The sequence below is a fragment of the Penicillium lagena genome (genome assembly GCF_028827675.1).
Source record: "Penicillium lagena strain IBT 129212 chromosome Unknown utg000006l_segment0_segment0, whole genome shotgun sequence".
In the NCBI taxonomy this organism is placed as follows: domain Eukaryota; kingdom Fungi; phylum Ascomycota; class Eurotiomycetes; order Eurotiales; family Aspergillaceae; genus Penicillium; species Penicillium lagena.
This window is the reverse complement of record NW_026623227.1, coordinates 1,513,542-1,539,371: the sequence shown is the minus strand read 5'-3', so window position 1 is coordinate 1,539,371 and position 25,830 is coordinate 1,513,542. Positions and strand designations below refer to the sequence as shown.

The 25,830-nt window shown below is 53.1% G+C and overlaps 10 protein-coding genes across 10 annotated transcripts; 6 read left to right on the top strand and 4 right to left on the bottom strand.

The window, feature by feature from the left end:
• Nucleotides 1–639: 639 nt before the first annotated feature.
• On the top strand, nucleotides 640–2,755 carry hxt8 (uncharacterized protein; the record flags this gene model as incomplete). The annotated part of the gene is made up of 12 exons (XM_056980674.1): nucleotides 640–699; nucleotides 769–796; nucleotides 849–910; nucleotides 958–1,148; nucleotides 1,202–1,630; nucleotides 1,690–1,741; nucleotides 1,796–1,805; nucleotides 1,859–1,988; nucleotides 2,057–2,196; nucleotides 2,255–2,368; nucleotides 2,436–2,541; nucleotides 2,599–2,755. 12 exons carry the CDS (start codon nucleotides 640–642, stop codon nucleotides 2,753–2,755), a joined length of 1,479 nt encoding a protein of 492 aa, XP_056830883.1.
• A 484-nt stretch (nucleotides 2,756–3,239) lies between these two features.
• Nucleotides 3,240–4,639, top strand: N7510_008748 (uncharacterized protein; the record flags this gene model as incomplete). Its single annotated transcript, XM_056980673.1, has 2 exons — nucleotides 3,240–3,281; nucleotides 4,256–4,639. The coding sequence occupies 2 exons, from the start codon at nucleotides 3,240–3,242 to the stop codon at nucleotides 4,637–4,639; spliced, it is 426 nt and encodes a 141-aa protein (XP_056830882.1).
• Nucleotides 4,640–4,913: 274 nt separating this feature from the next.
• Nucleotides 4,914–7,530, top strand: N7510_008747 (Zn(II)2Cys6 transcription factor; the record flags this gene model as incomplete). The annotated part of the gene is made up of 4 exons (XM_056980672.1): nucleotides 4,914–5,555; nucleotides 5,605–6,800; nucleotides 6,851–7,179; nucleotides 7,496–7,530. The coding sequence occupies 4 exons, from the start codon at nucleotides 4,914–4,916 to the stop codon at nucleotides 7,528–7,530; spliced, it is 2,202 nt and encodes a 733-aa protein (XP_056830881.1).
• Nucleotides 7,531–8,589: 1,059 nt separating this feature from the next.
• On the top strand, nucleotides 8,590–10,023 carry N7510_008746 (uncharacterized protein; the record flags this gene model as incomplete). The annotated part of the gene is made up of 1 exon (XM_056980671.1): nucleotides 8,590–10,023. One exon carries the CDS (start codon nucleotides 8,590–8,592, stop codon nucleotides 10,021–10,023), a length of 1,434 nt encoding a protein of 477 aa, XP_056830880.1.
• A 791-nt stretch (nucleotides 10,024–10,814) lies between these two features.
• Nucleotides 10,815–13,474, top strand: N7510_008745 (DUF3824 domain-containing protein; the record flags this gene model as incomplete). Its single annotated transcript, XM_056980670.1, has 3 exons — nucleotides 10,815–12,546; nucleotides 12,601–12,939; nucleotides 12,993–13,474. 3 exons carry the CDS (start codon nucleotides 10,815–10,817, stop codon nucleotides 13,472–13,474), a joined length of 2,553 nt encoding a protein of 850 aa, XP_056830879.1.
• Nucleotides 13,475–14,010: 536 nt separating this feature from the next.
• Nucleotides 14,011–14,501, bottom strand: N7510_008744 (uncharacterized protein; the record flags this gene model as incomplete). Its single annotated transcript, XM_056980669.1, has 2 exons — nucleotides 14,011–14,389; nucleotides 14,452–14,501. 2 exons carry the CDS (start codon nucleotides 14,499–14,501, stop codon nucleotides 14,011–14,013), a joined length of 429 nt encoding a protein of 142 aa, XP_056830878.1.
• Nucleotides 14,502–15,417: 916 nt separating this feature from the next.
• On the bottom strand, nucleotides 15,418–16,032 carry N7510_008743 (GNAT family N-acetyltransferase; the record flags this gene model as incomplete). The annotated part of the gene is made up of 1 exon (XM_056980668.1): nucleotides 15,418–16,032. The coding sequence occupies one exon, from the start codon at nucleotides 16,030–16,032 to the stop codon at nucleotides 15,418–15,420; it is 615 nt and encodes a 204-aa protein (XP_056830877.1).
• Nucleotides 16,033–16,605: 573 nt separating this feature from the next.
• On the top strand, nucleotides 16,606–17,421 carry N7510_008742 (alpha/beta fold hydrolase; the record flags this gene model as incomplete). Its single annotated transcript, XM_056980667.1, has 1 exon — nucleotides 16,606–17,421. One exon carries the CDS (start codon nucleotides 16,606–16,608, stop codon nucleotides 17,419–17,421), a length of 816 nt encoding a protein of 271 aa, XP_056830876.1.
• A 799-nt stretch (nucleotides 17,422–18,220) lies between these two features.
• On the bottom strand, nucleotides 18,221–20,923 carry N7510_008741 (putative phospholipid metabolism enzyme regulator; the record flags this gene model as incomplete). Its single annotated transcript, XM_056980666.1, has 1 exon — nucleotides 18,221–20,923. The coding sequence occupies one exon, from the start codon at nucleotides 20,921–20,923 to the stop codon at nucleotides 18,221–18,223; it is 2,703 nt and encodes a 900-aa protein (XP_056830875.1).
• A 1,489-nt stretch (nucleotides 20,924–22,412) lies between these two features.
• Nucleotides 22,413–25,389, bottom strand: N7510_008740 (magnesium transporter CorA family protein; the record flags this gene model as incomplete). Its single annotated transcript, XM_056980665.1, has 5 exons — nucleotides 22,413–22,483; nucleotides 22,573–22,775; nucleotides 22,833–24,528; nucleotides 24,669–24,811; nucleotides 24,899–25,389. 5 exons carry the CDS (start codon nucleotides 25,387–25,389, stop codon nucleotides 22,413–22,415), a joined length of 2,604 nt encoding a protein of 867 aa, XP_056830874.1.
• Between the last annotated feature and the right edge of the window lie 441 nt (nucleotides 25,390–25,830).

Sequence of the window (25,830 nt, the reverse complement as noted above, 5' to 3'; positions counted from 1 at the left end):
CTCCTAGTAGAGTGCCAGGGTGTGGTGGGTGATGGCTTAGCTTATACCTAGTAGTGCTCGATGCATCTGGCTGCAGGCACAATCATCGGTCCTGCACTCCACTGCATGATGTAAACGAACATCTCCGAATAACTCCTAGGAGTTCCCCATTGTTCACTAAATCACTTACACTAGGATCTATTGTCCACCGACTTGTTCTTCACACAACAAGCCACCACCCTAACATCCCGTTCCGACGATCAATTCCCCCGCATCCCCCACGCTATCATCATCAACAGCGAACACAGTTCAAGCTCCGACGCCAACAGCTTCTCCATTGGATCCTCGCTTAGCAACGACCTCGTATCCCCCACGTTTTCTCCAGATCAACAAGCCCCCCCTATGCAGCACGCTCGGTCGTCCTCCGAGTAACATGTCCCAAGCTCAACTCCGCACGGGGCGACGCACCTTCGCCCCTCCCTCTCGGCTGACCCATCGGTCGAAGCCCGTAGGATATTTAAATAAATGCTGTAGGTTTCTGCACTAACTGTTGATCTTGTGCGGAGAAACAGTCTCTTTCTGTGTCTTCCCTCTGTCTTTTCTGGGCAGCTTGGTCCAACCCGCGAGCCTGCTCGATATACATACACAGTTGTTGGCAAGATGGCGCTGTGGTATGCGCTAGGAATTGCTTTCTTTGCCGCTATCGGCACGTTTCTATTTGTACGTTTTTTTTATTTACTCTATGAAAAGGGTCTGAAAGCTTGGAGGACCGAGTTGACGAGAGATTAGGGCTTCGATACAGGTATCGCGACAACAAGTGAGTTGCTGAATGTCCATCTTCTGTGGACCGAGCTAACCCATCTTCGCAGCTATCGCTCATCAAAGCTGGATCGACTATATGGGCCATCCCTCGGAAGGACTAACGGGTGCTGTAAGTGTATCTCAAACGCGATCCAGAAGCAAGCCTAAACAATGCAGGTTGTTTCCGTCTATATTGCCGGCGAGGCAGTCGGCGCTCTCACCCAGACCTTCATCGGCGACAGGCTCGGACGAGTGCGATTCATGCAGCTGATGTGTGTGGTCGTGACAATCGGCACTGTGATCCAGACCGCGGCAGTGAATATTGGAATGTTCCTCGCAGGCCGAGTGTTGGCCGGCTATTCTGTAGGGTGAGTTTCCCCCAAGAATCCAGGAACACTGCCCTTTTTTGACATCTGTGCAGTGGAATGGTCGCAACAGTCCCCATCTATCTCAGCGAAATCTCCGACCCCCGCTACCGCGGCCTGATCGGCGGTATCTCGGGCTGCGGCATCGCCTTCGGGACCATGATGTCCAACTGGGTCGGATACGCCTGCAGCTATGCGCCCTACGGACCAGTACAATGGCGGCTCCCGCTGGGGATCCAGATTCCCTGGGGTATTGTAATGTTCATCGGACTGGCGACATTCATGCCCAACTCGCCACGCCAGTTGATTCGTAGCGGCAAGAATGAGCTTGCGCGCAGCGAGTTTGCAAGGATTCGGCGCGGGATCGAGTCAAATGAACTCCAGGAGGAGTTTGCGCTCATGAAGGCACAGATTGACTATGAGATGGAGAGGGAGCTTACTTCGTATCGGGAGATCTTTCAGACGTATAGGCATCGGGTGCTTGCGTGAGTTTTTGAGATGGCGGAAAGAATATTGCGGGCTGATGGTTAATTAATCTGCGCAGGTCGATTGCTGTACAGACCATGACGGCTTTAACGGGCGTCAATGTCATTCAGGTATGTGTCTTTTTTCCTTCCTGGGGAGCTGATGTATATTGACTTTGTCTATAGTACTATCAAAGTGAGATCTCCCGAATATAGCCCCAAGGTAAACACTGATAGTATATTCCTCAGCTATACTCTACGAATCACTCGGCATCGGCTCCCACACCATCCTAGCTCTGGCAGCCGTCTACGGTACCATAGCCTTCGTCTTCAACTCCATCACCACGATGTTCCTGACTGATCAGTGGGGCCGTCGAAAGTACGTGGCCCAATACTTTGCACCATTTAACCACGGACTCCCTACTAATATTAGATGAACCCACACAGAATGCTTATTTCCGGACTGGGGGCAATTGTACTCGTCGAGATCTACGCAGCCGTCATGCAGAGAGAATTCCAATATACCAACAACCGAGTCGGAAAGGGATTTGCCATCCTGGGGATTTACTTATTTGACGTTGCTTACTGTGTGTGCCCTCAGCACCAGACCGGGCAGGTCGTGAGAGCTAACTTTTGTCTGTATAGATGGCCTCCTCAATAGCACGACATGGCTGTACGGTGCGGAAGTCTTGCCTATTGCATTGCGCAGCAAGGTGATGGGTCTGGCGGCTGCATCGCACTTTATCGTTAATGTCGCAAGTAAGACAGCACTGGCACTACCTTCACGCAAGTCTGTACTGTGCTCTAAAGCTAATACACATGATAGTCACCGAAGCCGGTCCCAGCGCATTTGCCAATATCAAGGAGAATTACTACTACGTATTCGTGGCATGTACGGTCTTCTTTTTCGTCGTGGCATACTTGTGGTTCCCGTGAGTTGCAGCAAACCCCCAAAGTTAGCTATCGAGCCACTGACACCATCGCGATAGGGAAACGAAGCATAAGACTCTCGAAGAAATTGCGGCCGCTTTTGGCGACAGGGTGGTACTCGCGGACGATGTCTCGAAGGGTCCTATGGCCAAGGATGAAGCGAGCGCAGACCATGTGGAAAGCTCAGAGCCTCGGGCGGAGGTTATTGATGCCTGAGAGAAGGAGTAGTAGTATTGTCGTTTATCAGAATTTGCCTTCATTGATCTGTGCTGTGGCATGTAGCGGTGTGCTGAGTTGTGAACACCATCCATGTACCTATGCGCTGAATCCCCGGGTGCCTGTGACGGTTGAAAGGAACAACCATGGCATCATCGAGTAATGACAACACAGAGGAGAGTCCACCGAGACCACCAGAATAGAAGGTGATGATGATTCGGACGAGTAGCATCATCACTCGGACGAGAAACTAGACGTACAGAAATCTCGCATTATTTCTATGTTAGGGTGATAGAGCGGCAAGAACTCGCACGGCTTTCTGTTTTGGTTTAAAACCGAGGTAATAATTTGGCAATTTTCTCTAACTGAAATAAGAAGGTCAAATTGTGTCATTGATTTTTCCAGCGCCCCGTTTCAGCTCAGCTCTTCAATATTTGCCGGAATGAAATCTCATTTTTCACCTCTTCACATGCCAGACCCAAAAATGACAAGTCGAATCCCCTCCGCGGAGATCGTCGATCGTCATGTTTGTTTTCTTCTAATCATCCCCGATACCCAATCACCACGGCTTCCGATGAAACCACGCATCCATCCTTCGACAACTCAATTTGGTATTTGCTACAATCGGGAAAGGGGGATCTGCCGTCATCTGATCCCCGGGGTTTGGGGAAAGCAGATCTTGAGGGCAGACTATTACCACTCTAGTGTGCGTTGCAGCCTGCAAACAATTTATCGAGGTCGAGCCCTCGTGCCGTCGGCATCCCGCTTCTTGGTGGAGTAGGGAGTCCGAGCCCTGAGAATCTATTCTAATTGAAGGCAATAGTCTAAAATACGGATAACCACAATATTAGGCTAAGTGCCGTTCCGGGTAAAAGGGCCAGGGCAGACGGTTCGCTAAATCTGGCGCATTCGATGGAAAGAACCTTCGGGTCCGCTGAGAGTCTAGCGAAAAAATCCATGGGTCCAAAATCCACCACATCGTAGAAATGTAAACAATGACATGCAGTGACAAATATCATTCCTGGTAGTAGATATATCCACGGGGACTTCGGGAAGCAGAATTTTCGGCTGGAAGAATGCCGGGGAACTAGCATCGGATGCTGCTACGACGGAAGGGGCCATCATCGTCATCGCGCAAGGATTGTGCCGCGGGCAGATTGTGGCTGAGTTGCAAACACCTCGCATGGTTGGAGGCCAACGCCTCACCGTGATCTCCCAGTCAGCCACTCACGCGCTTGATCTCGTTTTCTCTTCAATGATCGGCGCAGTCCGATTGCTTGGGCCCTCCCAGGAAATGTGGCAACGGTACTGGGCCTGCTTATTCCTGCTTAAACCTGCCTAGTCCTGCTTAGTCGAGATCGCCTAAGCCGATTCAGTGCGATCTATGAGACGCAGATCCGAGCAACACTGACGGTAGGAGCTCCCGATTTTCTCCTTCCGACCGCAATGAAATCTCTACCTTCGGCATCCTGGAGATTCGCCTAATGACCCTGCCGCGAGGCTGAGCCGAAATCCGCCCGATTGTTTCGCGCTGCTGCCCATGCATACAATCCGGGGGTCTGTTCGGCAACCACTGCAGCATTCTCCATACCCGTTCTGCTTAGTGCCAGTGGAAAGAGGATCCACGCTGCCGTGGGTCGCCCTGGGTCCTATCCGATCCTGCAGGGGACGGGTTTTCTAGAAGCTCCCGGACCCGTTTCCACCGTCGGGCACGCCGGACTATTGCGAGTAGCTGGAATGCTGTCACAAATGGCTGTTCCTGTCGACGTTGCAGAAACGGGGACCAGGCTGCACAGATTCCCCGATGATTTTTCTCGGCAGATGTCGACGCCTGTTGCCGCCGAAGAGTTGCCTTTTATAAACAATGCTGCACAGCCGGTATAACATGCATCTTGTTCCCAAGATCAAACCCACTTTCCTGCAAAGCTTAAAACGTCATTGCCTCCCCGCCTGCCACGCCGTTGTGGGTTTTCTCGTTCACTCAATTCAGCTTTGATGGGTCTCCATTGAACAGTGGCGGTCCACCGGAACTATATCATTGCGTCTCCATCATTCCGTCGGCGATTCACTTTCGATTCTCTACATGTCTATCTGGCATAATTGGCCTTCTATCACTCCCTCAAGCCGGATCCGAGCAGCGTTATAAGCTTCCATTATCATGGCTTCAGCATCCCGCTCAACGGGGAAACGTCTTCCTATCAGCTGTCAGGCATGCCGAACGAGAAAGATTCGATGTTCCCGTGACGGACGGCCATGTCAAACCTGTGTCCGCCGAGGACTAGGCGCCGAGGACTGCATTTATCTCGGTCAGCCCCGTCTGTCAGGCGAGCAGACCTCGTCAGGAGACGTGAGACACAATGAGCTCCTAGCACGGATCCGCAATCTCGAAGGTCTATTGCAGAAGCAGGTGGGCTCGCAAGCCGGCTCGCCTGCTGGTGCAGTCTCCCCATTAGGTGCGCTCAGCGCCACGGGTAGCTTCTCCGATTCCGAAATGGGGCCTGGTTTCGACAATTGGGATTCAAGTACTTCAATGCTGGGAAGTGTGGGTACCCTTCACACCTCGCCGTCGGGATATGTCCGCTATGTTCCACTACAATCTCAGTGGGAATCGGTAGTGGCCAAAGGACCCGCTGCGGAGTGTCTACGCAATTTCGATTCGGATGCCGCTGAGGACGACGATGATCTACAGATTCCGCTGGCTCGAAACGGAAGTGTTTCCCGTGCTGAACTGCTGTCAATCCTGCCCCCTGGCCAGTATTGTGATAATCTCAGAGATGTATACTTGCGGGTTTTCTCCCCTGTAAGTAGAACACCCTGGCTAAAGTTCGACGGCTAATTAGACCTACTAGGTGTTTCATATTCTCCATGACTTGACTTTCGAGGCCGAATATCAGCAGTTTTGCCATGACCCTAGCAGCGTGTCTCTCGCATGGCTAGCTTTGTTATTTGCCATTCTAGCCATTGCAGTTAGTGCGCTAGACGACGACGATCCTTTGCTCTCTGATCTCGGACGAGAGAGAACCGTCAGCCGGAACATTAAGGTGTTGTCTGCTCGTTACAGGTCTGCTGCGTTGCGGTGTTTAGCAGCCGACGGGGTTATGTCCCGGTACTCGATCAACTCACTCCAGGCTCTAGTTCTCGTTAACTACGCGCGGATTCATCGTGGTCTTCCCATTTGGACTATGCTAGGTTTTACACATCATGTCGCCATATCAATGGGGTGCCATCTCGATCCAGAGAGATTCCCACTTGGTGCTATTGAGCGCGAAGAGCGACGGCGTGTTTGGGCGGGATTGATGATGCTTTACACTATTCAGAACACGTCGTTTGGCAGTCTCAATCAGCAAATCCTCTCTCAGGACGTGAAATTGCCTGCCGATATCGACGATGTCGATCTTTTGACGGGTCCAACTACGTCCGTTACCTCCGACCTAACGTCCTCACCAACCCGCCCAACACAAATGACCTACCTCCTGATGACCTTCCGTCTATACAAGACATCTGCCAAGATATGTGAAACAATATTCAACCATCCTCATGTCGCTCGATTTACCCCCTCACAACTCGAAGCCGAGGTCCTGGCTGTGCGGGAGATGTGTGATACTCGCTACCAGCTCGATACCGCCAACGAGTCTCTCCCCATCCATCACCAGGCCAATCTCAACATCCTTTACAGCCACACCCACCAGCTCTTTCTGCTTCTCTTCCGCCCCGCCCTATGTCGATACCAGCAGGGCGAGATAACACCCGAGACCTGCACTGCACGAGCCAAGTGCATCGCCTCCGCCAAAGCCTCTCTCCAAATATTCAAGACCCTCTTCGCGTCTCCCCAATTCGCCCCCTACAAATGGTACACTGGCGGTCTAGGTAGCTTCCACGCATTCCACGCTGCAGTAGTTCTAGCGGCTGCACTTCTCAGCCCGGAGAGTACAACCGAATATGACGAGATCAGGGAGCTTCTCGGTAGTGCCCTCGAGATGTTTGCCTCTCTGTCTGTTCGCAGTATTTTTTGCAGCAAAGCAGTTCCGGTCATTCGACATATCCTGTAAGTGATTCCTGTTCCTCATACCAGGCAAACCAACTAATTCCTGACAGTGACGTCGCAAATAACTATTACCAAACACATCCACCCCTCTTATCCCATGCCCGGGTGCACACACTCAACACGTCTGTGGCCTCTACCATGCCTTCAAACATGACCCCCAATCAGACAACTCAACATCCTCCTTCCATCAGCATCCCAGACGGCTACATTCTCTCTCAACCTCAATCGCAGTCTCAATCCCCGATTACTGTCGCATCATCAGCGAGCGACCCAACCATGCAGTCCACTCCGGGTACACACCTCCACCAGCAGAACTGGTTAGGTCCCACATCCGTCCCCTGGGATACGCTTAGTTCGAGCATCAGTCAATTTGGATTCGGTGGGGGGTTCCATACAGCGCACCGGGCTAGTCTAAATCTTTCATTTCGGTGTTTGGGAGGGGGGCTGCCTGGTTATTATTTCCAAAAAATGGTGTTGGTTGTGCGGCAGTGCAATTGGTTTTGCCGGTTTGTGTTTATTTATTACGGAATTATGAGATATGAGCTATGACAAGTCAATGATTCAATTAATCTCTTCCAGGAGACTGAAGAATACTGGTGGAGCACTCTAATTACTTGAAGTTTTTAGCCTCTAGACGTAATCTAGTAGTGCTCTGCTTTGCTAAAGAGCAAGTGTAGACTGACTTGTGTGAATAGATGCTTCCGTCTGGGAAGAAATGCATTCGCCGTGAGGCCAGTCGACATTTCAATGACTTTCAAAAGGATCAGTGTGTGGTCTTCATTAGTAATTCTCAGTCATTTAAGGAGCAGCGGACATGACCACGGTATAGGCAGCTGTTGCATGCATGAGTAGTAGGTAAGAGGCAACAGCTAGGTGATGTTGAGCCAGGTCGCACGGGCTCGACCTAAAGGCCAGATACAACGATCGTATTGATAAATATATAGAGCGAGAAGGATAAAGCTGGGGAGAGGGGATGAAGGAAGAAGACGGGGAAGGAGAGAAATGCCTGGTCTATATACGTGACAGAAAGACAACTGACGCCCATTCACTGCAACAAACAAACAATTATTGTTGATGGCATCATTGCCTTCATCCTTCCAGCATATTCCACCACTGGCAGCAGCCTTATTAGGAAGATCTTGAGCTTTTCATGGCGGTGCGAAGACTGACACCGAACACAGCCAGATTCGACCAGAGTATGCGGAGAAGCAGGTCACATAGACGCCCTCCTTGATTGGCGCTAACCCCAACAAGCTTAGCGGAAGCCATGGCCAACATAAGAAACCAACAGACTCTCACCATTGCACCTTCGCTAAAGGTCGTGATGTTCCTACCGTAGAACAATGTTGCACTTAGCGTGGGGCCTAAGGATCAGCGGCGCGGCCATCTCCGCAACAAAGGATGGCTGTTCCTGCCTATCGCTGCCAAGGGGCTGATCACATTCCCAAATTGGATCCGTCGTTGCAGTCGGATCCAGAGCTCTCCAATCGGATGCATTCAACATCGCCATTACTCAATTCCTCAGGTCTGTGCCTCTCCAGAGCTTGACTGAGCCCCTGCGAGAGTCTGGTCCACCTTGATATCACCCCCCGCAGGCATGTTGCAACAGAGTCGCGCGGACAGCGTGTGAGATCGACACGTGGAATGGATGAGGTGGGACGAAGCAGTGTTTCATTGGCATCGTACGGTGGTGGGTGTTCGGGACAATTGGCTGGGTGCTGCTCTATAAGAAGTTGGCTGGGTTCCCTGGTACGCCGCGGACCACCATCGCCGAACCATCAACCCGAAGATGCACTCCAGCACTCTCCTTGCCTCTCTGGCCTTTGTTGCTGCCGTCAGCGGTGCACCTCCCAAGCGCCATGGCCCCCATACGCGCTCGTCTATCCTGAACCTGAAGAGCAAGATCAAGAACGTCGTCGTTCTGGAGATGGAGAACCGCGCCTTCGACAATATTCTTGGTGGCCAGACGCTCAAGGGTCTGGAGAACCCGATTAACAACGGGCCCTTCTGCAATCCATACAACGTGAGCAACCCGTCAGCGGGCAGGGCATGCAGCGCCGCGAGAGACTACGACTCCGTGTCTGATGATCCGGATCACATGGTGTCGGGCAACAACGCCGAATTCTTCGGGACGTTCACCCCGGACAATGCCGCCATCGCGGCTGGCAAGCTCGTGCCACAGCAGATGGGGTTCGTCCAGGAGCAGATTCGCATGTACCCGGGTGTCAACAAGACGCAACTGGCCCAGCAGGTTCTCAACTACTACACCGAGGCGCAGGTGCCGGTCTTGACATCGCTGGTGCAGAACTATCTGACCTTTAACCACTGGCACTCGGACCACCCTGGAGTAAGTGTTTCCCTTCTAGACAACCGCGTCATACCACTAACCCTAGACAAGCCCACAAACCCCAACCGCGCCTTCGTCTTGTCTGGAACCTCGGCCGGCCACGGCACCAATGACGACGCCTTCGACGTCGACGTGCACAGCCTGAAGCAGCGCACGATCTTCCAGCAACTGGGTGAGACCAATCACACCTGGAAGAACTACTACACATCCGACGATGAGGGCATGATTGATGCCTTCTTCTTCGACTGGACCTACACCAGCGGCAACACCGACAAGGCCCAGCCGCTGGCGAACTTCTACACCGATGCCGCCGCCGGCAACTTGCCCGAGTTCAGCTTCATCGACCCGTCCTGCTGCGACGTGGGCACTAACTCCATGCACCCGTCCGGCCTCGTCTCCGACGGCGAAGCCCTCATCAAATCCGTCTACGATGCCGTCCGCGCCAGCCCCCAGTGGAACGAGACCCTGATGGTACTGACCTTCGACGAGACGGGCGGCTTCCACGACCACGTCCCGCCGCCGCTGGCTGTGCGTCCGGACAACCTGACGTACACCGAGACTGCCCCGAATGGACAGAAGTATACGTTCGAATTCAATCGCTTGGGCGGCCGTGTCCCGACGCTGCTCATCTCGCCGTGGATCGCCAAGGCCCAGGTCGAGCAGAAGGGCACCAACTCGTACGGGGAGACGGTGTCGTACTCGGCGTCGTCGCTGCTCCGGACTCTGGGGTACCTGTGGGACTTTGATCCGTTTACCCCACGCGTCGAGCATGCGGCGTCGTTTGAGCATCTCATTCAGAGCACCCAGCGCACGGACACGCCGGCGACGCTGCCGAGTCCGGTGGCCTTTAGCGACCACCGCCGCCGCCGTGTTTGAAGGTGGGGGTTGTTGGGTTTGCCGTGTTGGATTGATTGCAATGTACATATTTGAGACTGGGTTCTGTGTGTGTAAGCGCTGTGTTGCGTGGAAGATGCAGACCCCGCCCGTCGAAAGTATGGTTGGAGTGTTTCGACGGCTATCTGGGCAGCTGACGGCCTCCGATAATGACATGTATATATCACCGAAATACATACTACTTCCATCCGGTCGTGTTACTGTGGTCCCACCCGTGTCACGGAAGTCTCTGGGTGAACCCCGGATCCCGACGGGAAGCATCCATGGGTAGAGTCGGCGGGCAAGTACATAGGGTAAACAATGAACTCTCTCCCGTCTAAGCCACCGACTGACTGGAACTCACCGTGTTTCGCCACACTCTGCCCGGGCAAAACCACACTCGCAGTGCGGCTGTAGTCGGTGACTCGCTTGGCGTGGCTGCCTTTTATTTCGCTCTCTTCCTCTCTTCCTCTCTTTTCATTCCCTCATTAGTGTCACTCTCCTCTCTTCCTTTCTTCCTCGCTCTCATCCCCATCCTCTTCCCCCGACTGACGTGAGTTACGAAGCCCCGATCTGCCGGATCACTGTTCCCTGTTCTTCCAGAAGTTGCATCATCCGCTAACCAAGGCGAATCACAGCCTCAGAGCCCAGACCACCACCCCACCTCTTCTCACTCCTCAGCCTCGTCCTTTTTCGTGCCCCGCTGATTCTTGCGAATCTTCAACCCCTCCATCCCATCATCCTCATCTGCTTCCCTTCCCCTGATTCCATTTTCCGTATCGCATCAACCGCCCATGTCCTACGTCTACAGGGAACGTGAGCGCGACCGTGATTGGGACGACTCTCGTCCCGTCACCATCAAGCGTTACGTCATTCCCTCCGAAGATGATCGTGAGCGTTCCCGAGAGTTCGTGATGCGGCGCGATGATTCTTACACCGGCGACCGCGAGCTGGTCATCCGGCGCAAGACCGAGCGCGAGGTCGACCACGATGACCGACGCTACGACCGGGACTACGAAAGAGATTACTACGAACGTGAGTACTCCGAGCCCTCCGCCCACCGTCACTACTCCCGGTCCGTGGACTACCTGGAGAGACCTCCTCTTCCTCCTTCTGCACCCGTCGTCATTCGCGAGCAGCCAATAATTGTTCATGAAGCCCGAAACGTCTATGTGAATTCCCGCGAGACCGAGTACGACCTGGTGCGCCGTTCCGATACCGAGGACGAACCCTACTACTCCAGCCGCCGCCGTGACCGTGACTACGATGAGCGTCGCAGCCGCCGTGAACTCAGTCCGGGTGACTCTGTCTCCCAGGCGACTCGCCACCGCAGCGATCGTGACCAGGACTACAGCAGCGATGACAGCATGGTCTACATCCGCAAGGAAACTGAAACTCGCGGCAACTATGACCCCGACCACCCGCATCACCGTCGCCATATGGCCGAGGGGGCTCTCGCTGCCGCCGGTGCCGCCGAGCTGTTCCGCAGCCATCGCAAGAAATCCGGCGAAGACGTGAGTCATGGCGTCGGCCGCCTTGGTAAGACAGTGGGTGCAGGTGCCCTGGGAGCTGTCGCCGTCAACGCGGCATCGCATGCACGCGATTACTACCGCAGCAAGAGCCGACACCGCTCTCGTTCAATCGATGATGACCACCGCTCTCATCGCCATAGCCACCACGACCGTGGCCGTCGCAGCCGCAGCCGCTCTCAGTCTAACTCGCATACCCGGCACTTGATTGAGCTTGGTCTAGGCGCTGCGGCCGTGGCTGGTGCGGTAGCCGTCATGAAGAACAAGAAAGACAAAGATGAGCGTCGCAGCCGCTCTCGAACTCGCTCTAAATCTCGTGGCCGTGGTTTGAGCACGGCCCGCTCTGAGCCTGATGAGGCGCGCAGTGCCTCCCAGCGTCGTAAGCACATGGCTGGAGCCGGTCTGGCCGGCGCTGCTGTCGCTGGCCTGGTTGAACGTCACCGAAGTCGCTCGCGGGCCCGCAAGGGTGAACGCTCTCATAGCCGCATTAGACAGGTTCTTCCTGTTCTTGCTGCCGGCCTGGGAACTGCCGCTGCCACTGGCTTCTATGAGAAGAAAAAGGCAGAGAAAGATGCCGCCAAAGAAGGAGTTAGCCGTGACGGACGTCGATCGCGCTCGCGCTCTCAGAGTGCTGCACCTGTAGGGATGTACCCAGATCCTTCCCGCACCTCCGCCGGTTTGATCGAGTACGGCAACGATCCAGTCGCCGGTAGCATCCCCGCCGAGCACTACTATGGCCAGCCTACCAGTCCCGGTGGTCCTTACTACTCGGACGGCGCAGAGTACGGTTCGCGGCGGCACAGCCGTACCCGCAACCTCAGTGGTAGCGATTCGGGCTCTGACGGGGAGGGTCGCCACAGACGCCGAAGCAAGCATCGAAAGCACCGCAGCCGCTCGCGGGATATCGCTGGGGCAGCTTTGGGTGCCACTGGACTGGGATACGCGGCGCACAAGTATTCGCAGCGAAAGGACCGCAAACAGGCCGAGAAGGAGGGCCGTAAGCACCCATCTCTTTTTCTACATCTCTTTTCATTCAGTTAACGCCCGACAGGCTACGTCGACGATGACCATCGTGATCCCTACGAGGAGGGCTATGATCCGGAGCCGTACCCGCCTTCTCCTCACCCTGCAGGCGGCCCGCCCCCGGATCCTCGCTACTATCCCAACGGCACCTACTTCCCGCCGCCGCCAGGCTCGACCCCGAATCTTGGAGCTGCGACTGCGCCGTATAACCCGCCCGACTACCCTCCCCCGCCTGGTGCGGCGCCCCCGCCACAGCCCTACAGCTACGGCGCCGGGCAAGCACCTGAGCAGTACGCGCCGCGGCCACGGAGGGCCGATGAGAATGTGAGCTCCACCCCATCCACTGACCAGTACACGACTCGTGATGGTGGGTTCACGGAACCACACCCGACTTATTCTCATGCTGACCATCTGCCACAGGTCTAGATAGGAATGGAAAGCCCTCTCGCCGCCGGTCTCAATCTGTTAGCCAGCCCATGCAGTCGAAATCGGTCTCCTTTGATCTTGACCCCGAGACAAAGAGTGATACTGGCTACGAGACGGACGATAGCGACGCTACTATTGATGGTCACAACGATCACCATCGTCACAATCACCGCCGCCGCCACCATCGTCATCATCGTCGTCGCCATTCATCCTCTGTTCCTCGCTCCCCAATGCCCTATCCCAGTTCGTCATCTTCCCACCACCACCACCACCACAGTTCTTCCTCTTCGCGTCATTCTTCCAACGCCAAAAACCAACCTGAAAACAAGTCCTCTTCAACAGACTCAGACTCGACCATTGATCTCCCCGACCGCTTCGACTCGCAGGGTCGTCCACTTACCCAACGCGGTGTCGAGGACCCCGCTGCTGCGAAGATTGAGGAGATGATCAATAAGTTCAGCAAGATTCTATTTTGATTGGCTTAAAGATGATAATTATGATGATGCCCTAGTTTCTTGGACCCTTTATCCTGCTTTGTCTTCTCTGGGTGGTCCTTTGCTTCTTTCTGCCTTGTCTGTTGAACCCTTTCATCCGTTCTTGTAACTCAGTTCTCTATGTTTTTCTTTGCCTATGCTTTGTTCTGTCTTCTATCTAATGGCCACACAATGATAATGACTTATGAATGATTATTTGTGTTACTTCTTCAATCGTCGAGAATATTTCACTGCAACACCGGTGTATAACTTCGATGGGGAGTTCTGTTATGACCGCTTATTTGTCATGGTTGAACAGTGCGTAGGATTGATGCTGTGGCTTCAAATCACCCGCCCTCCGGCAAAACAGAAATATACGAACAAAGAAAGCAACATTTGGGCGCACATGCAATTGGGTTTGAGGATTTTGAAATCTAATATATTTTCTAGTTCGCTTATGTGGTCGTTGGGATGAGCCTCACAGACAGCACATCGCCCTGTCTCATCCACAATATTTGAATGTATATACAGTTTCTTTCTCACGACCTCTCCATAACAGACTGATCCCCCTGGCTCCAAATAATATCAAGCACCCACTCCTGAATCTTCCACAATCTATCCGACTTATCAAACACCAGATCCATCACATATTCCCCCGCAGCAAGGTACTTCGGCCCGTCAGGCTCCTTCCCGCGTCCAGGGGGACAATGCTGCGCAAGCGTATAGCAAGTCAATGACGCTGTCTCTTCGCCTTCTTTATGATTGACCCGGATATTGCTCGTCATATGCGTCGTATCCATGGGCCCCACGTGGTCCAGCAGAGTGGTGCGGATGGTATCGAGACCCTTGATCTTGCGCGACCCTGCGCCTGGTGGGGTTCGGAATTCTACGCATACGTCGGGAGAGGAGGAGAATGCGCTGTTGAAAATTGGGATGTCGTGTCGGTCGAAGCCAATTATAGCGCGATTGAGAGCGTCCACTATCGCTTCCCGCGTGGTGAGGGAGGGAGGTTGTGCGCGTAGGTAGTCATTTTGGTGGTTTGGTGGTTGATTGAGTTGTCTTTGTGGTAGTGTGATAGTTATCTTGGAAGATATTGAATGGATTGATGGGTGATGCTATAGTAAAACGAACGTTTTTATATCTCTAGGGCTTTAACGCGTAAACCATTGGATTATGCTGGCTCGACCAATCAATTGCCTGAATTCCTGTTCGTCTCTACATGCCTAGAGGCACTAGAGATGGATTTGTGTCGGTGATAAATGGGCGTCGGGTTTAGCGGAGTTAGGGCATTCTCATTCATTTCGTCATGCTGGAATCTGACCATTGGCCTTTTTAATACTATGCAATGGGGTTTTATGGATTAACACCACGGGAAATAGCTGTCAGCTCTTTCCATTTTTACATGAAAGAATGGGGAAACGGCAAAGCTATACAATCACTTTTTATAAGATCCCCGTAACCTCCGAGTGTCTGCATCTGTGCAGGACTTTTAACGTTTTAGAACAGGAATTTAGACAATGTTGGGGCAACAGAGATTGAATTTTGATGACCATTCTTATGTACAAGTTACTTTCCATCATTATTTTCTTAGACAAAATAAAAAGAAAATTTCTCTTCAAACTGCAGCTCTCTTCTCTTCTCATGGTTATCACTTTCCTGGGCATAGCATATGGCACCGCTACACTTGTCACGGATGCGGGTCCGATTCAGGAATTATGGGAATAGTCAAAGGCAATCGTTGTAACTTGAGCAAGTTCTACCCAAACCCCCGCTGTAGTTAAAAAGCTAATAGTGTTGCATTAAAGTGAGGATTGTAGGTCCTAATACGGGATACAAATAGAAACCATCAGTAATAAGATACTTGCATTATTAGTATATCTTGGCAATTTTGGGGTTTTCGAAAGTACGTTAATATGACACCGGTCTCTGGGAGTAGTGCTATATAATCACAGCCCCCGGGTTTTCGCTTCCGCCCACTCATGCTCCAAAATCCCCATGGTAGTCCTATCCCACCAACGCCCATCTTTCCACAAGGATTCTCTTTGTCTTCCTTCAATCACAAAACCCAGCTTCTCGTATATCTTCCGCGCCCGCTCGTTCCATTCGAACACACCCAGTTCAACACGGTGTAGCCCGGCAGTCAAGAAACACCAATCCAGCAGCCATGAGACAGCCTCAGGCCCATATCCGTTTCCCTGGTGCTCTGGTACAATGGAGATTCCAAAATTGGTTGATCGATTTTGGATGAAGGAAGGCTTTGGAGCTCTGACCACTATCACCCCGATGGGCTTAGGTTCTTTCTGAGATTGCTCGTGCCCGGAAGTATCGTTAGACTGAGATTCGGGGATTTTACAGATAAAAAGAGACAAAAGCGCTTGGGGTTTAATGTCCTTGAGTATCTGCTTCGTTTCCGCGGTGCTCAGAGGCCGTTGCAGAGAGGTTTCCGTCATGGAAGAAACTTGCGGGTCGTTATAGAGCTCGTGGAAGAAAGCTTCGTCCGCTGGGCTGTCCTCTACAGCACGATAGAGAAGGCGCTTGGACCGAAAGGGTTCTGGATTCATTGATTTGCTGGTTGATATTATGTAGGTGAGTCAGGTTCATACGAGGTCACGATTGAGACTTTAGGCTTCTTATAGGACAGTAGTGATTATCTTTAAGTAGGCGGCTATATAACTAGCCCGACAAAGTTACCTAATAAGGAGATAAGGGTCTGGAATCATACGATTTCTTAATCCTTTCAAGTTTTAGTTAGTTAGCGTCCTGATAATTGTGTTGCCTTCGGGGAGGGAGCGGGGGAGCTAGGCGCAGTCAAGGCTCAGGTGAAGATCAGGGTGGGTTGCGAATTTGGTGTTGTTTAGCGAATTGTGTTCAATAATGCACACCCGACCTCACCACCGACGGGTGGTTGTTGAGCCGACAGAATTATATGGATAAGATCAAGCCAATAAAATCGCCTTCAAATCGTGTCTGGAATTCCGCATTAGGGAGGATACGAGGAGTCACAAGCCCATTCCGTATAGTGTGGCTCCCTTGTTGCCATCTATCAATACTGTAAATAACTCTGGGTACCTCCCTTTTCTTATCCATACACTCTCTCTTCCTCCTCCTGTTCAAGAGCATTTGAATATCTCAAAATGCCGTCTGTATCCACTCGACTGGGTGAAGTTTTTTACCAAACCCAAGGAGAGGGCGTACCGGTGATCTTGCTGCACGCAACTTTGCACGACCACCACGATTTTGATACTATTGCCACACGACTGTCCAAGAACTACCATATTATCGCCATCGACTGGCCTTGGCATGGTGAGTCGAAAGGCCTGGCCACAACCGAGGCCCTGAGCGCAATGAGCCTTGCCGACGTCTTGGAGGACATTGTGACTACACTCAAGCTGCCGCCGGCCTTCTTCATTGGCAATTCTGTAGGGGGTTTTGCAGCGGCCAGGTTGGCGATCACGCATCCTGAATACGTCCGTGGCCTGGTCCTAGTCAACAACGGTGGCTTTGTTAATTGGCCCTTGTTTGCGCGGGTTTTTGCCCGACTGCTCGGCATTCCCTTCTTCGCTCGCCTCCTGATGCCATTTTTAGTGCCGAAATACATGCTTCCGCAGACACCAGAAGACAAAGAAATCTCACGCCGTGCACAAGAAAGGGCTCGAACGCAATCCGGTGCGACGGTAGCCGCTGCTATCTGGCGCAGCTTTACCGATCCTGGTCATGACTTGCGCAGTCGCGGGTCGCAAATTAAGGCACCTACCCTGATTGTCTGGGGATCTCGGGATCCTCTTTACCGACCTGATGTCAAGCAGACAGTACAAGAATACATTCCAGGGTCACGACTTGAGGTCTTTAATACCGGTCATGTGGTGTTCTCGTCAAAGCCAGACGAATTTATGCGCGTCGTGGAGCCGTTCTTCCAGTCTGCTCTGGAAAGTCCAGATGGAGAGCTATAAAGTGATAGGGCAGGTGGAATTTGGAATATATGTTTTCGATGGGGTGTGCCTCTGCTTTTATAATAGTATTAATTAATGTATGTAGTCACTTTTCTCGTTCAAAGGATATCTGATACACATTTACATGCTCTATCACTTTAGTCTGATCCAGAGGTATCAAAACTAGAATAATTATTATACAAGTTCAGCTGAATACTCCCAAGAGAAGCCGTGTCCCATTCTCATCTTCGCCTAAAACAGCTAGCTAATCATGGGATGGATAGTAGATGACCTTCGCTCCAGGCGGTATACATAGAGGCACATAGAGACCGAGTCGAAGCCAGAGAGGTTTAATAGACAGTATAAGTACAAGGTGCATGATGCAATGCATCAAGGAAAAGAAAAGGAGGGCCGGTGAGGCAGGCACACCGCCACCGTCGAAAACGGGCGGCGAGTTCATGAGACCATCAAATAAGATGGAGAGTAAGGTAGACGAGAATCAACGTGGTTAAAGATCAAAGGCTAAGAGACCAAGGAAGGTAAACCAACGCATAATCAAAACAACAAAGTTCGCATATGGGTATACAGCGGATAAACCTTCCGATCCATGAAGTATTGTGAAAAAGAAAAAGGAATCTCAGCGCCTACCCAACTGGGGATGAGGCGCTGGAAAGGACTGTTGGTTTTGTGTGTTCGTCTCAGTACATTCAGAAAAACAATGTAAGGAAAATGGAGGCTGTCATGAGTCAATGAAGATAAAAAAAAAAAAAAAGAAATCCAATCTATCGCTAAAAACGTGTTCAGGTTCATTTGGAAAGTTTCATGCGGTGAATGGTCGTGGAGATACGCCGCTTTCTTTCCTTGGAAGATGACGGCCAGGGTCTGAGGCTAAAAGGCGAATAGACCGTAAGCTGCTGGGTGAGGAGATGCGCGCGGTGGAATTATCGGGGGTATTGTGGTCCTCGTCATCCGGGACAACTTTGACGCTACCACTGACGGATGCGGAATGGAAGCGAGAGCTGAGCGGGAGCTGGTACTTCACCACGCCGCGGACGATCAGCTCAAAAGGGTGTTGGAGGACGCGCTCCCAGCGCTCTGTGCCGCCTTCTTCGGTCTTGTTGCCGGGTCGCGCGAGACGGATTTGGCCCTTGGAATTGGAGCCCAAGTGGTTCCAGGGGGATGCCTCGAAAGTTAGGGGCGAGTCGAAGTGGAATACGCGGCCGAGTAACATTGTCTGTGGGTCCCCACTGGGATCCGTGATGGGATCGGTGCCTCTGTCAACGCCGCCGTCGATATGTGATGCACCGGACATGGCGTCCTTCACACAGTCCATGCTACCCAAACAGCGCACCATCTGCGACATTTTCCAGCGGCGTTGACTTTGTTCCACGCGCGGAAAGCGGTCGAGTCCGCCATCTGGACCATGCTCCCGCCAGAGCTTGTCTGTCCCGACATATCGGCTCTTGGCAAAGATGTTAAAGTCGGTGTCGTCAATCATCATAGGGAAAAGATTCGGGTTAACTGCATGGACATTGAGGTCCAGCATAATCTCCTGTTCCGAGGCGAGCACGTTCTGAACGGCAATGATTTCAACATCGAGTAAGGGCCTGGTGGCCGCAACGATGAACGAAGCAGCACCAACCGCGACTATCAACATCAACAAGATGAAAATCACACATGAGCTATATCGTGAAAGATATCCGCGTTGTCGTTGCGCCATGTACTCCATCTGGCGCAAACTGGCGCTGTTCGGCCGCCGGCCACGGCTGCGATTGGCGCGTGGTGTTCCCACCAAGGGTGTGCGTTCGTCGTCCGCCCCCTCCGCATCGAAGTCATATCCGTAAATTTCGCCCGCCTTCTTGGAGTGGTTGATAGTCTTGTAGTTGGGAGAAGCGCGATTATTGCTGTGCCTCGAGTGCCGGTATCCACCCCCAATAAAATGCCGCGGAGATTTGACCTGAGACTGAGTCTGGGGAAAAGGCGCGTCGCCGTCAAAAAGGGACGGATGCACTGCATTGCGATTATGACGGCCAATATTATGTCGTGGAGTCAGCGTCCCGCTTGCGTCAACTCTCGAGAGGTTTCGGTTTCCATCGGCCTCGGCAGCTTCGCCGTCGACGCTGCTGTTGTAGGTGTTGTTCGTGAATTTCATGCTACGCTTGCCTGTCACACTGTGGGCGCCATCTCGGATGCCCCCACGTGCACGACCAGCCAGTTGGTCCACTTGACTCGCCATGGAGGTGGCGCTAGGCGTGCGGGAATGATATCGGCTTTGTCGAGGAGGATAGGGATCGGGTGGGTTGGATTCATAAACGAAGGTCTCATCCGAGTCGGAGGCATCAGCCTCATCAACCGCACTGGCAACCTTGGCTTCGAAGACATCTGCCTTGCTTGACAGCGGACCGCTCGTCAAGTTATTTGCTCGACGATTGTTCTTCTTCTTGTCTTTGCGAGGCCGGATCGTCTCAGTGGATGGTTTCATGCGCAGAGTACCCTGATCCGACCGACCGGCATTGCCTCGTTCACCGGACGGGACTCCCAAGGACACTTGAGGTATTGAGCTGACCGTCTCTGTTTCGACGATCATATTGCGGACTGAGCCGTCGGCGGGCTTCCCGCGAGCGCCAGCGCTAAGCGAAGTGAACGACCGTTGCGGCATGATAGTCCCAGATGTTTTCGCCGGGCCTGAAGGACGTCCTTGTAGATCTTCCTCCTTTGTCCCCGAGCTGCGGTTGCCACCACTATCGCTGCCGCTTTCCGTGCCCTGCTTTGAGGCTCGTGGGGTCACATCTTCATCGATCTTGTCCAACCGGGACTCTTCCGGGGTCACCGGCTTGACGGGGGTATCACTGGACGGAGTGGACGGATTACTTGCCATCTCCTGAACCGTTTCCAGAGAGGATCCTGGCCCACTGGCGCCCCTTGTCACTGCTCGGGTTGTGCTGCGGTCAATCTTGGAACCATGCTCTTCCGACGGCGGTAGCGTGGATCTCTTGTGTGAGGTATTCGGCAGGTTGGGATCTTGATCCGGGCGACGACTTCCAGCCCATGATGGCATGTTGGACTTTTCGGGAACATTGGCTGGTGGTTCGGTAGTAGACGAGGGAGAAAGGACGGGGGTGTTGCCCAGCTGAGCCGGTGTCGGGGATGGTGTAGTTCGTCCTGATGTCTGACTGGTCGACCGGGTGGGACTGCTGCGATCTTGACTCTGACTGCCTCTGCGTGTTTGAGAGGGCACTCGGCTGGCCGTTGGAGAATGTGCAGTACGAGATCGAACGGGTGAGTTTTCGCGCGAGGAAACGACCGAGTTGGAGGCGGACGCCGGGTTAGGCGAGGTCCGCAAACTGGGGGTGAGTTTTGGCACTTGGGACATCGCCTGAGGCTGGGATCTAACAGCGGCCGGCCGCAGCGGTTCCTTCATGTCACCATCGGCGCCCGACCGCTGCGCCGGGTCCGAATCTGCATCTCTGTTCCCGTCAGAGGCGCCGTTGAGGTAGGGCGGCCTCTCGGACTCCGCAGCCATGGTCGCTATCGAGTCAGAGTGGACCTGACACGATGTGTACGCCAGTCAGGGGACCCGAGAGGATGCCGGCAAGTTGGGCAGCGACGCGGGACCCAAGAAGGAGAGGATCCTGAAGATGCAAGATGTCACGCCAGGCAGGCAAATCCGACGGTGTGTGAAATGTGTTGATGTTGCTAAGTGTTGCTGCTATTGACAACGGAACGATTCGGGAGCGAATGGGATGTGGATATCAAGCGATCTGTGGCGCAGGATACAAGTCGTTAAACCAGTGACGGTGCAAAAGAGCGAATAGCCGAAGACCACATGCTGTTGACGGAAAACGGGATTCTGTTCAAAGGCGGAAAGGCCTGCAGGCAAGTGGGAACCGCGGTTGGGGGGGGGGAGGTAGTTTGTTGAGAAGTGGAGGTACTGTTGTTGTCAGTTTAGGCTGGTCGATGCTGGAGTCGCGCGCTGACGACAGGAGCCGTTGCTTTGTTTCCGGGGGGGCCAGGCGCACTAGAGTTCGTCTAGAACCTGTCTCGGGGGCCGGGGGCTGGTCTGGTTGGTAGATTGGGGGGAGGGGGCCGCCGATCCAGCTAAGCGTTTGGGCCAGACGACACGAAAACAAGGCTTTAGAAGAGGAAGTGTGGCGTATCTTCGCAAGAACCGAGAGAAGACGGTGACCACAACCGTCGGTGAAAAGGTGGCTGACGTTTTGGAGGGTCAGGGCCGGGATCCGGCGATGGCCAATGATTGGAGCCCACGTCAGGGTAGGGCCTAAACCTGCAGGGGAAGAGTGGAGGACGGTGGGCTAGAAGAGATATGCGAAACCTCGGTGGAGGAGAGGGTTGCAAATGGATGATCGATGATCGGATGGAGAAGAGTTGAAAGATCAAACAAAGGGCGTGAGAGTGTGAAGTCCGGGGAGCCAGTTTCGGTGACAGATCCATGACGTAAGAGTGGTAATATTACCGGGGTCCAGCAAGTAAATGGACCATTACGCCTGTCACTGCGTTACCAGGGCGATGACCTCATCGGCTAATATTTAATTAATCCAGTTTTGAAGCAGAGTGTTGGATGCGCTAGTTTACGATGACTATTCCAAGACTGTTTTCACGTTCTTTTCGGTCTTTTCTGTCTGTTTCTTACTCCGGTACACGTGTTAAACCATCATGTGACTATTTTTGGCCTGTAAAATCTGGCATTATATCTGATGAGCAAAAGTGCTATACAAGAAATATATCTCGACATATATGTACATCCAAGAAAATCCAAAGCACAAACAGCGAACGGTTGAGTCGGGGAAGGAAAGCCCCTAGATATAAATATGCATGACCCGTATATTGTCCAAAACATAATGTCCAACGCCAGCAGAGATATACGCTCGAAAAATAACAAGTCCCACCAGCACCGATCGTATGGCAGTTCAAGCCAGGAGAAGCAAGCCACCGGGGAAAGAAAAAAAAGAGAATAAGTACGGACAACTAAGGACCGTGAAACCGGGGTCCATTTAGACGATTTTGTAGACGCGTTTGGCGATGAGAAAGGAGACAAAGGCGAACACGACCAGGCCAGCGACAACTAAATAAAGGTTACCTAGTTAGCATCCTGCTTGTTTTCGAGTATGGAATCTGGGTTTGTGTGGAGGCGAGGAAAAAGTGAAAACATACTGCACCAGAACCAATTCAAATTGTCAATTTCCTGACCAGGAACCTTGACGTTCATCCCCCACATGCCACAAATGATATTCATAGGCAGGACAATCGTACCCAGTACAGTGAGCTTACCCAATACGTCAGCAGTCTTCTCCTGACGCTCATTCATCAAGATATTGATCTGCGTTAGGTAGTTCGAATGCGCACGGGAGAGGATCCTGGTAAAACCACAGTGAGCTTGATGGATTATTAGAAGGGAGAAAAAGAAAACCTACGTTTCGTAGTGTGACAGGTTGCTCGTCATGGTCAGAATATGGTCCTGGATATCGCCCAGGTACAGGCCGATTTCCGACTTGGGCGCCACCTCCCACTGCTCGTTGCAGCGCTTGGCGAACCCCTTGACGACGTCGGCTTTGTTGCTGAGCAGGCGGTACAGTCCCATGACTTTTTTGCGACAGTCGCCGTAGCGGCGAAGCATTTCGCTCGGTTCCATTGGCGGCGCCATTTGGTGAGATGAGGCTTCTGTGGTGGAGGGGTGCATCTGCATGATTGAGTCGTCTATCTCATCGACCTCGTCTTCGATGGCCTGGATGAGCGGGCCGAACACATCGGTGATATCGTCGATGAGAGCATAGGAGATCCAGTCAGAGCTCAGAATCAAGTAATCCATCAGCTGGCGGATGCGTCGGCGCACGTTGGCTGGGTGTGGCGTCTGCGAGAAATGGAAGGAGAGAACACCCTCGCGGAAGACCACAACGTACATGTTGACGGGCTCCAGGTAGTTTTCGCTGTTTGTGTCTTGCTCAAATGTGCGGTAGTTGACAAAGTAGTAGCTGCGGAATAGCTCGACTTTCTCCCGGGCCTCTTGCATCATAATATCTTCAGCTGTAAGGGCGTGAATGCCAAACGCCTTGGCGATCACGCGCATTTCGGCATCGGTGGGAGATAACACATCCAGCCAGAAGGTCGGTCGAGGGCCGTATCGTTTTGGCTTCGACGGCACTTCCGAATGTGAAGGCGACACGCCCCTGTTCTGTGAAACTCCTTCACTGATAACTGACAAGCGGGGGTTCCCTTTGCTGGCAGCTCCAGGACTGGTGTCCTGTGATGCTCTATTGGGAGGTGCGACGCCACCGTTTGGAGGGTTATCCGCATGATGCGAGCCCAATCCTCGTCCGCCGCTGTCCGCGAAATGACCGTCAGCACCATAATGAGAGCCATCCATATCCTCGTCATCGGACGATTCTTCAAGCTCTGGAGGATCAGGGATGAACAATTCCTGGAAACCACAACCGGGTTGCACCAGCTCAGAGATAGTTTGAGCATGGATGGTGCTCTGAAACTCCTCGTTGAAGTACGTAAATCGATATGGCGCTTCGTCTTCCTCCCGCCGCCACAATTGGTACTGCGGCCGTAAACGGCCCTCGACCAACATCGGCTCACTGATCTTCTTGACACGGATGTCACCATTGCGGTCTTCCTTCTCCTCGCGGCTCCACTCCTGCAGAACTGACAGATCCGGCCATTGTCGGTGTCTTCTCCGTCGACGTTCACTGGCCTCGTCCCGCTGCATCCTCGGTCCTTCGTCTCCTAGTTCTGAGACTTCTTCATTGGGAAAGCACACGTCTTCCTCCACGGGCAGTGCGACGGTCCGACGCCGCCGCAGCTCCTGAGAAAGTCGCGGAGAACGAGGAGAGGAAGGTTCCGAATATTGTGACGGGGCATGGCTGCCCTCGATATCGATCAGTGTATCACGTAACCGGCCGAACGAGTCCCTGCGGTTGTCCAAGGAGAGGCCCAATGAGAAATCAAAGTCGACGCCAGTCACAACGGCATCATCGTAATTCAAATCCCCGCCGAGCTTTGGGGTACCCGGTATGGACGGGGGATTATTGACATCATAATCTCGTTCGGCATCCGGGGAGATGTTTGGGGGGGGTTGTCCCGAGGCGAAAGATTCGACGATCCAGACTGAACGGACGGACGTCGGGCACGTCCAGAGAAAGGGCTAGACCTAGAGTCTGTTCCATATCGAGCATTAAACGTAGAGGTATGTCCAGACGGGGGTCTTTGCATCAGCGGTGTCCGGTCGTTTGTCTCTTCCCCGTCACTATCGCCATCCGCATTACGTTGATTCCGATCCCCGCCGGGATTATTGCGATTCCCAGACCGGAAAGCGTTCGACAGCAGAGGGCCAGGGCGGAACGATTGTGCAAGGCGACTTTCTCGGCGCGGCCTCATCATGGGTTGGTCCCTATATGCCGCCCACAGGAGTTAGCAAATCAGCGGGAACAGCAAGCATGAGAACAGCCACAGAGCTCGAGAAACACAAGAAACCTACCGATGGTCTAACAGCGCATCACTCTCCAGACTCGTGGTACTCAAATTGCTTCCAAATTTGTAATATCGTGGGTTCTCCCTGGACGTTGGCCGATCGCTTTCCATCTGATTTCCATCTCCAGCACCGGAAGCAGTGCCAGGCCGGTCATGAGATTCTTCGTTGGCAGGAACCAGGAACGATTGCCTTCGATTGCGGCGCTTGCGCTGGCGGTTTTTTTTGCGCTTGGAGGCTTTGGTTGATTTCCCTGTTTCGCCAACGGTCGTGGGGGCTTCCAAGCGGGTCTCGTGTGTTGGCGTCGTTTCGGAGGTCGTCACCGGTCCAGGCCGCTGGTCCCGCCCGGCCATTGGATCAGGCCCAGTTTTGTTATCGGTGGGAGGTGGAGTGCAGCTGAGCAGCGGGCGTTCGGGAGGACTGGTCGGTGAGGCGTGGGAGGAACGAGCTGGTGGTTGTTGGGCCGAAGCAGTGCGAGGAGCCGACGTTGGAGGATCCATGTCCGCACAGCCTAGATATGTAGATAGGAGGCGGTACTAGCGCTGGGATCTGCTTGCGCCCAGATCGCTGAAGAAAGCCGGAGACGGTGCGGATCAAATAATCGTCATGCGCGAATTTATGCAAGCTTGTGGCCTGTAAAAACGCAGTTCAGTCCGACACTGAGCGAGAGTGGCCGTGCAGTCACAGTAGGAGTCGATCAGGGTTCAGCCGATCTCAGCATGCTCGATCGCCCGAGGAACCAGGAACTCGGATAGTGCAGAGGGTGATGGCCTATCGTTGAAGCTGGAGCTGGGGCGGCGGTTATAGCTGGAGAAGCTTGTTGCGCAGGTCCTGGATGACGCGGGTGGCGAGACTAGGCGGAACATCGGGCAAGGCAGAAGGGACAGCCAAGTGGGAGCAGTAAACGCCAATCTTGGCGAAACAAACGACTTATACTAGAT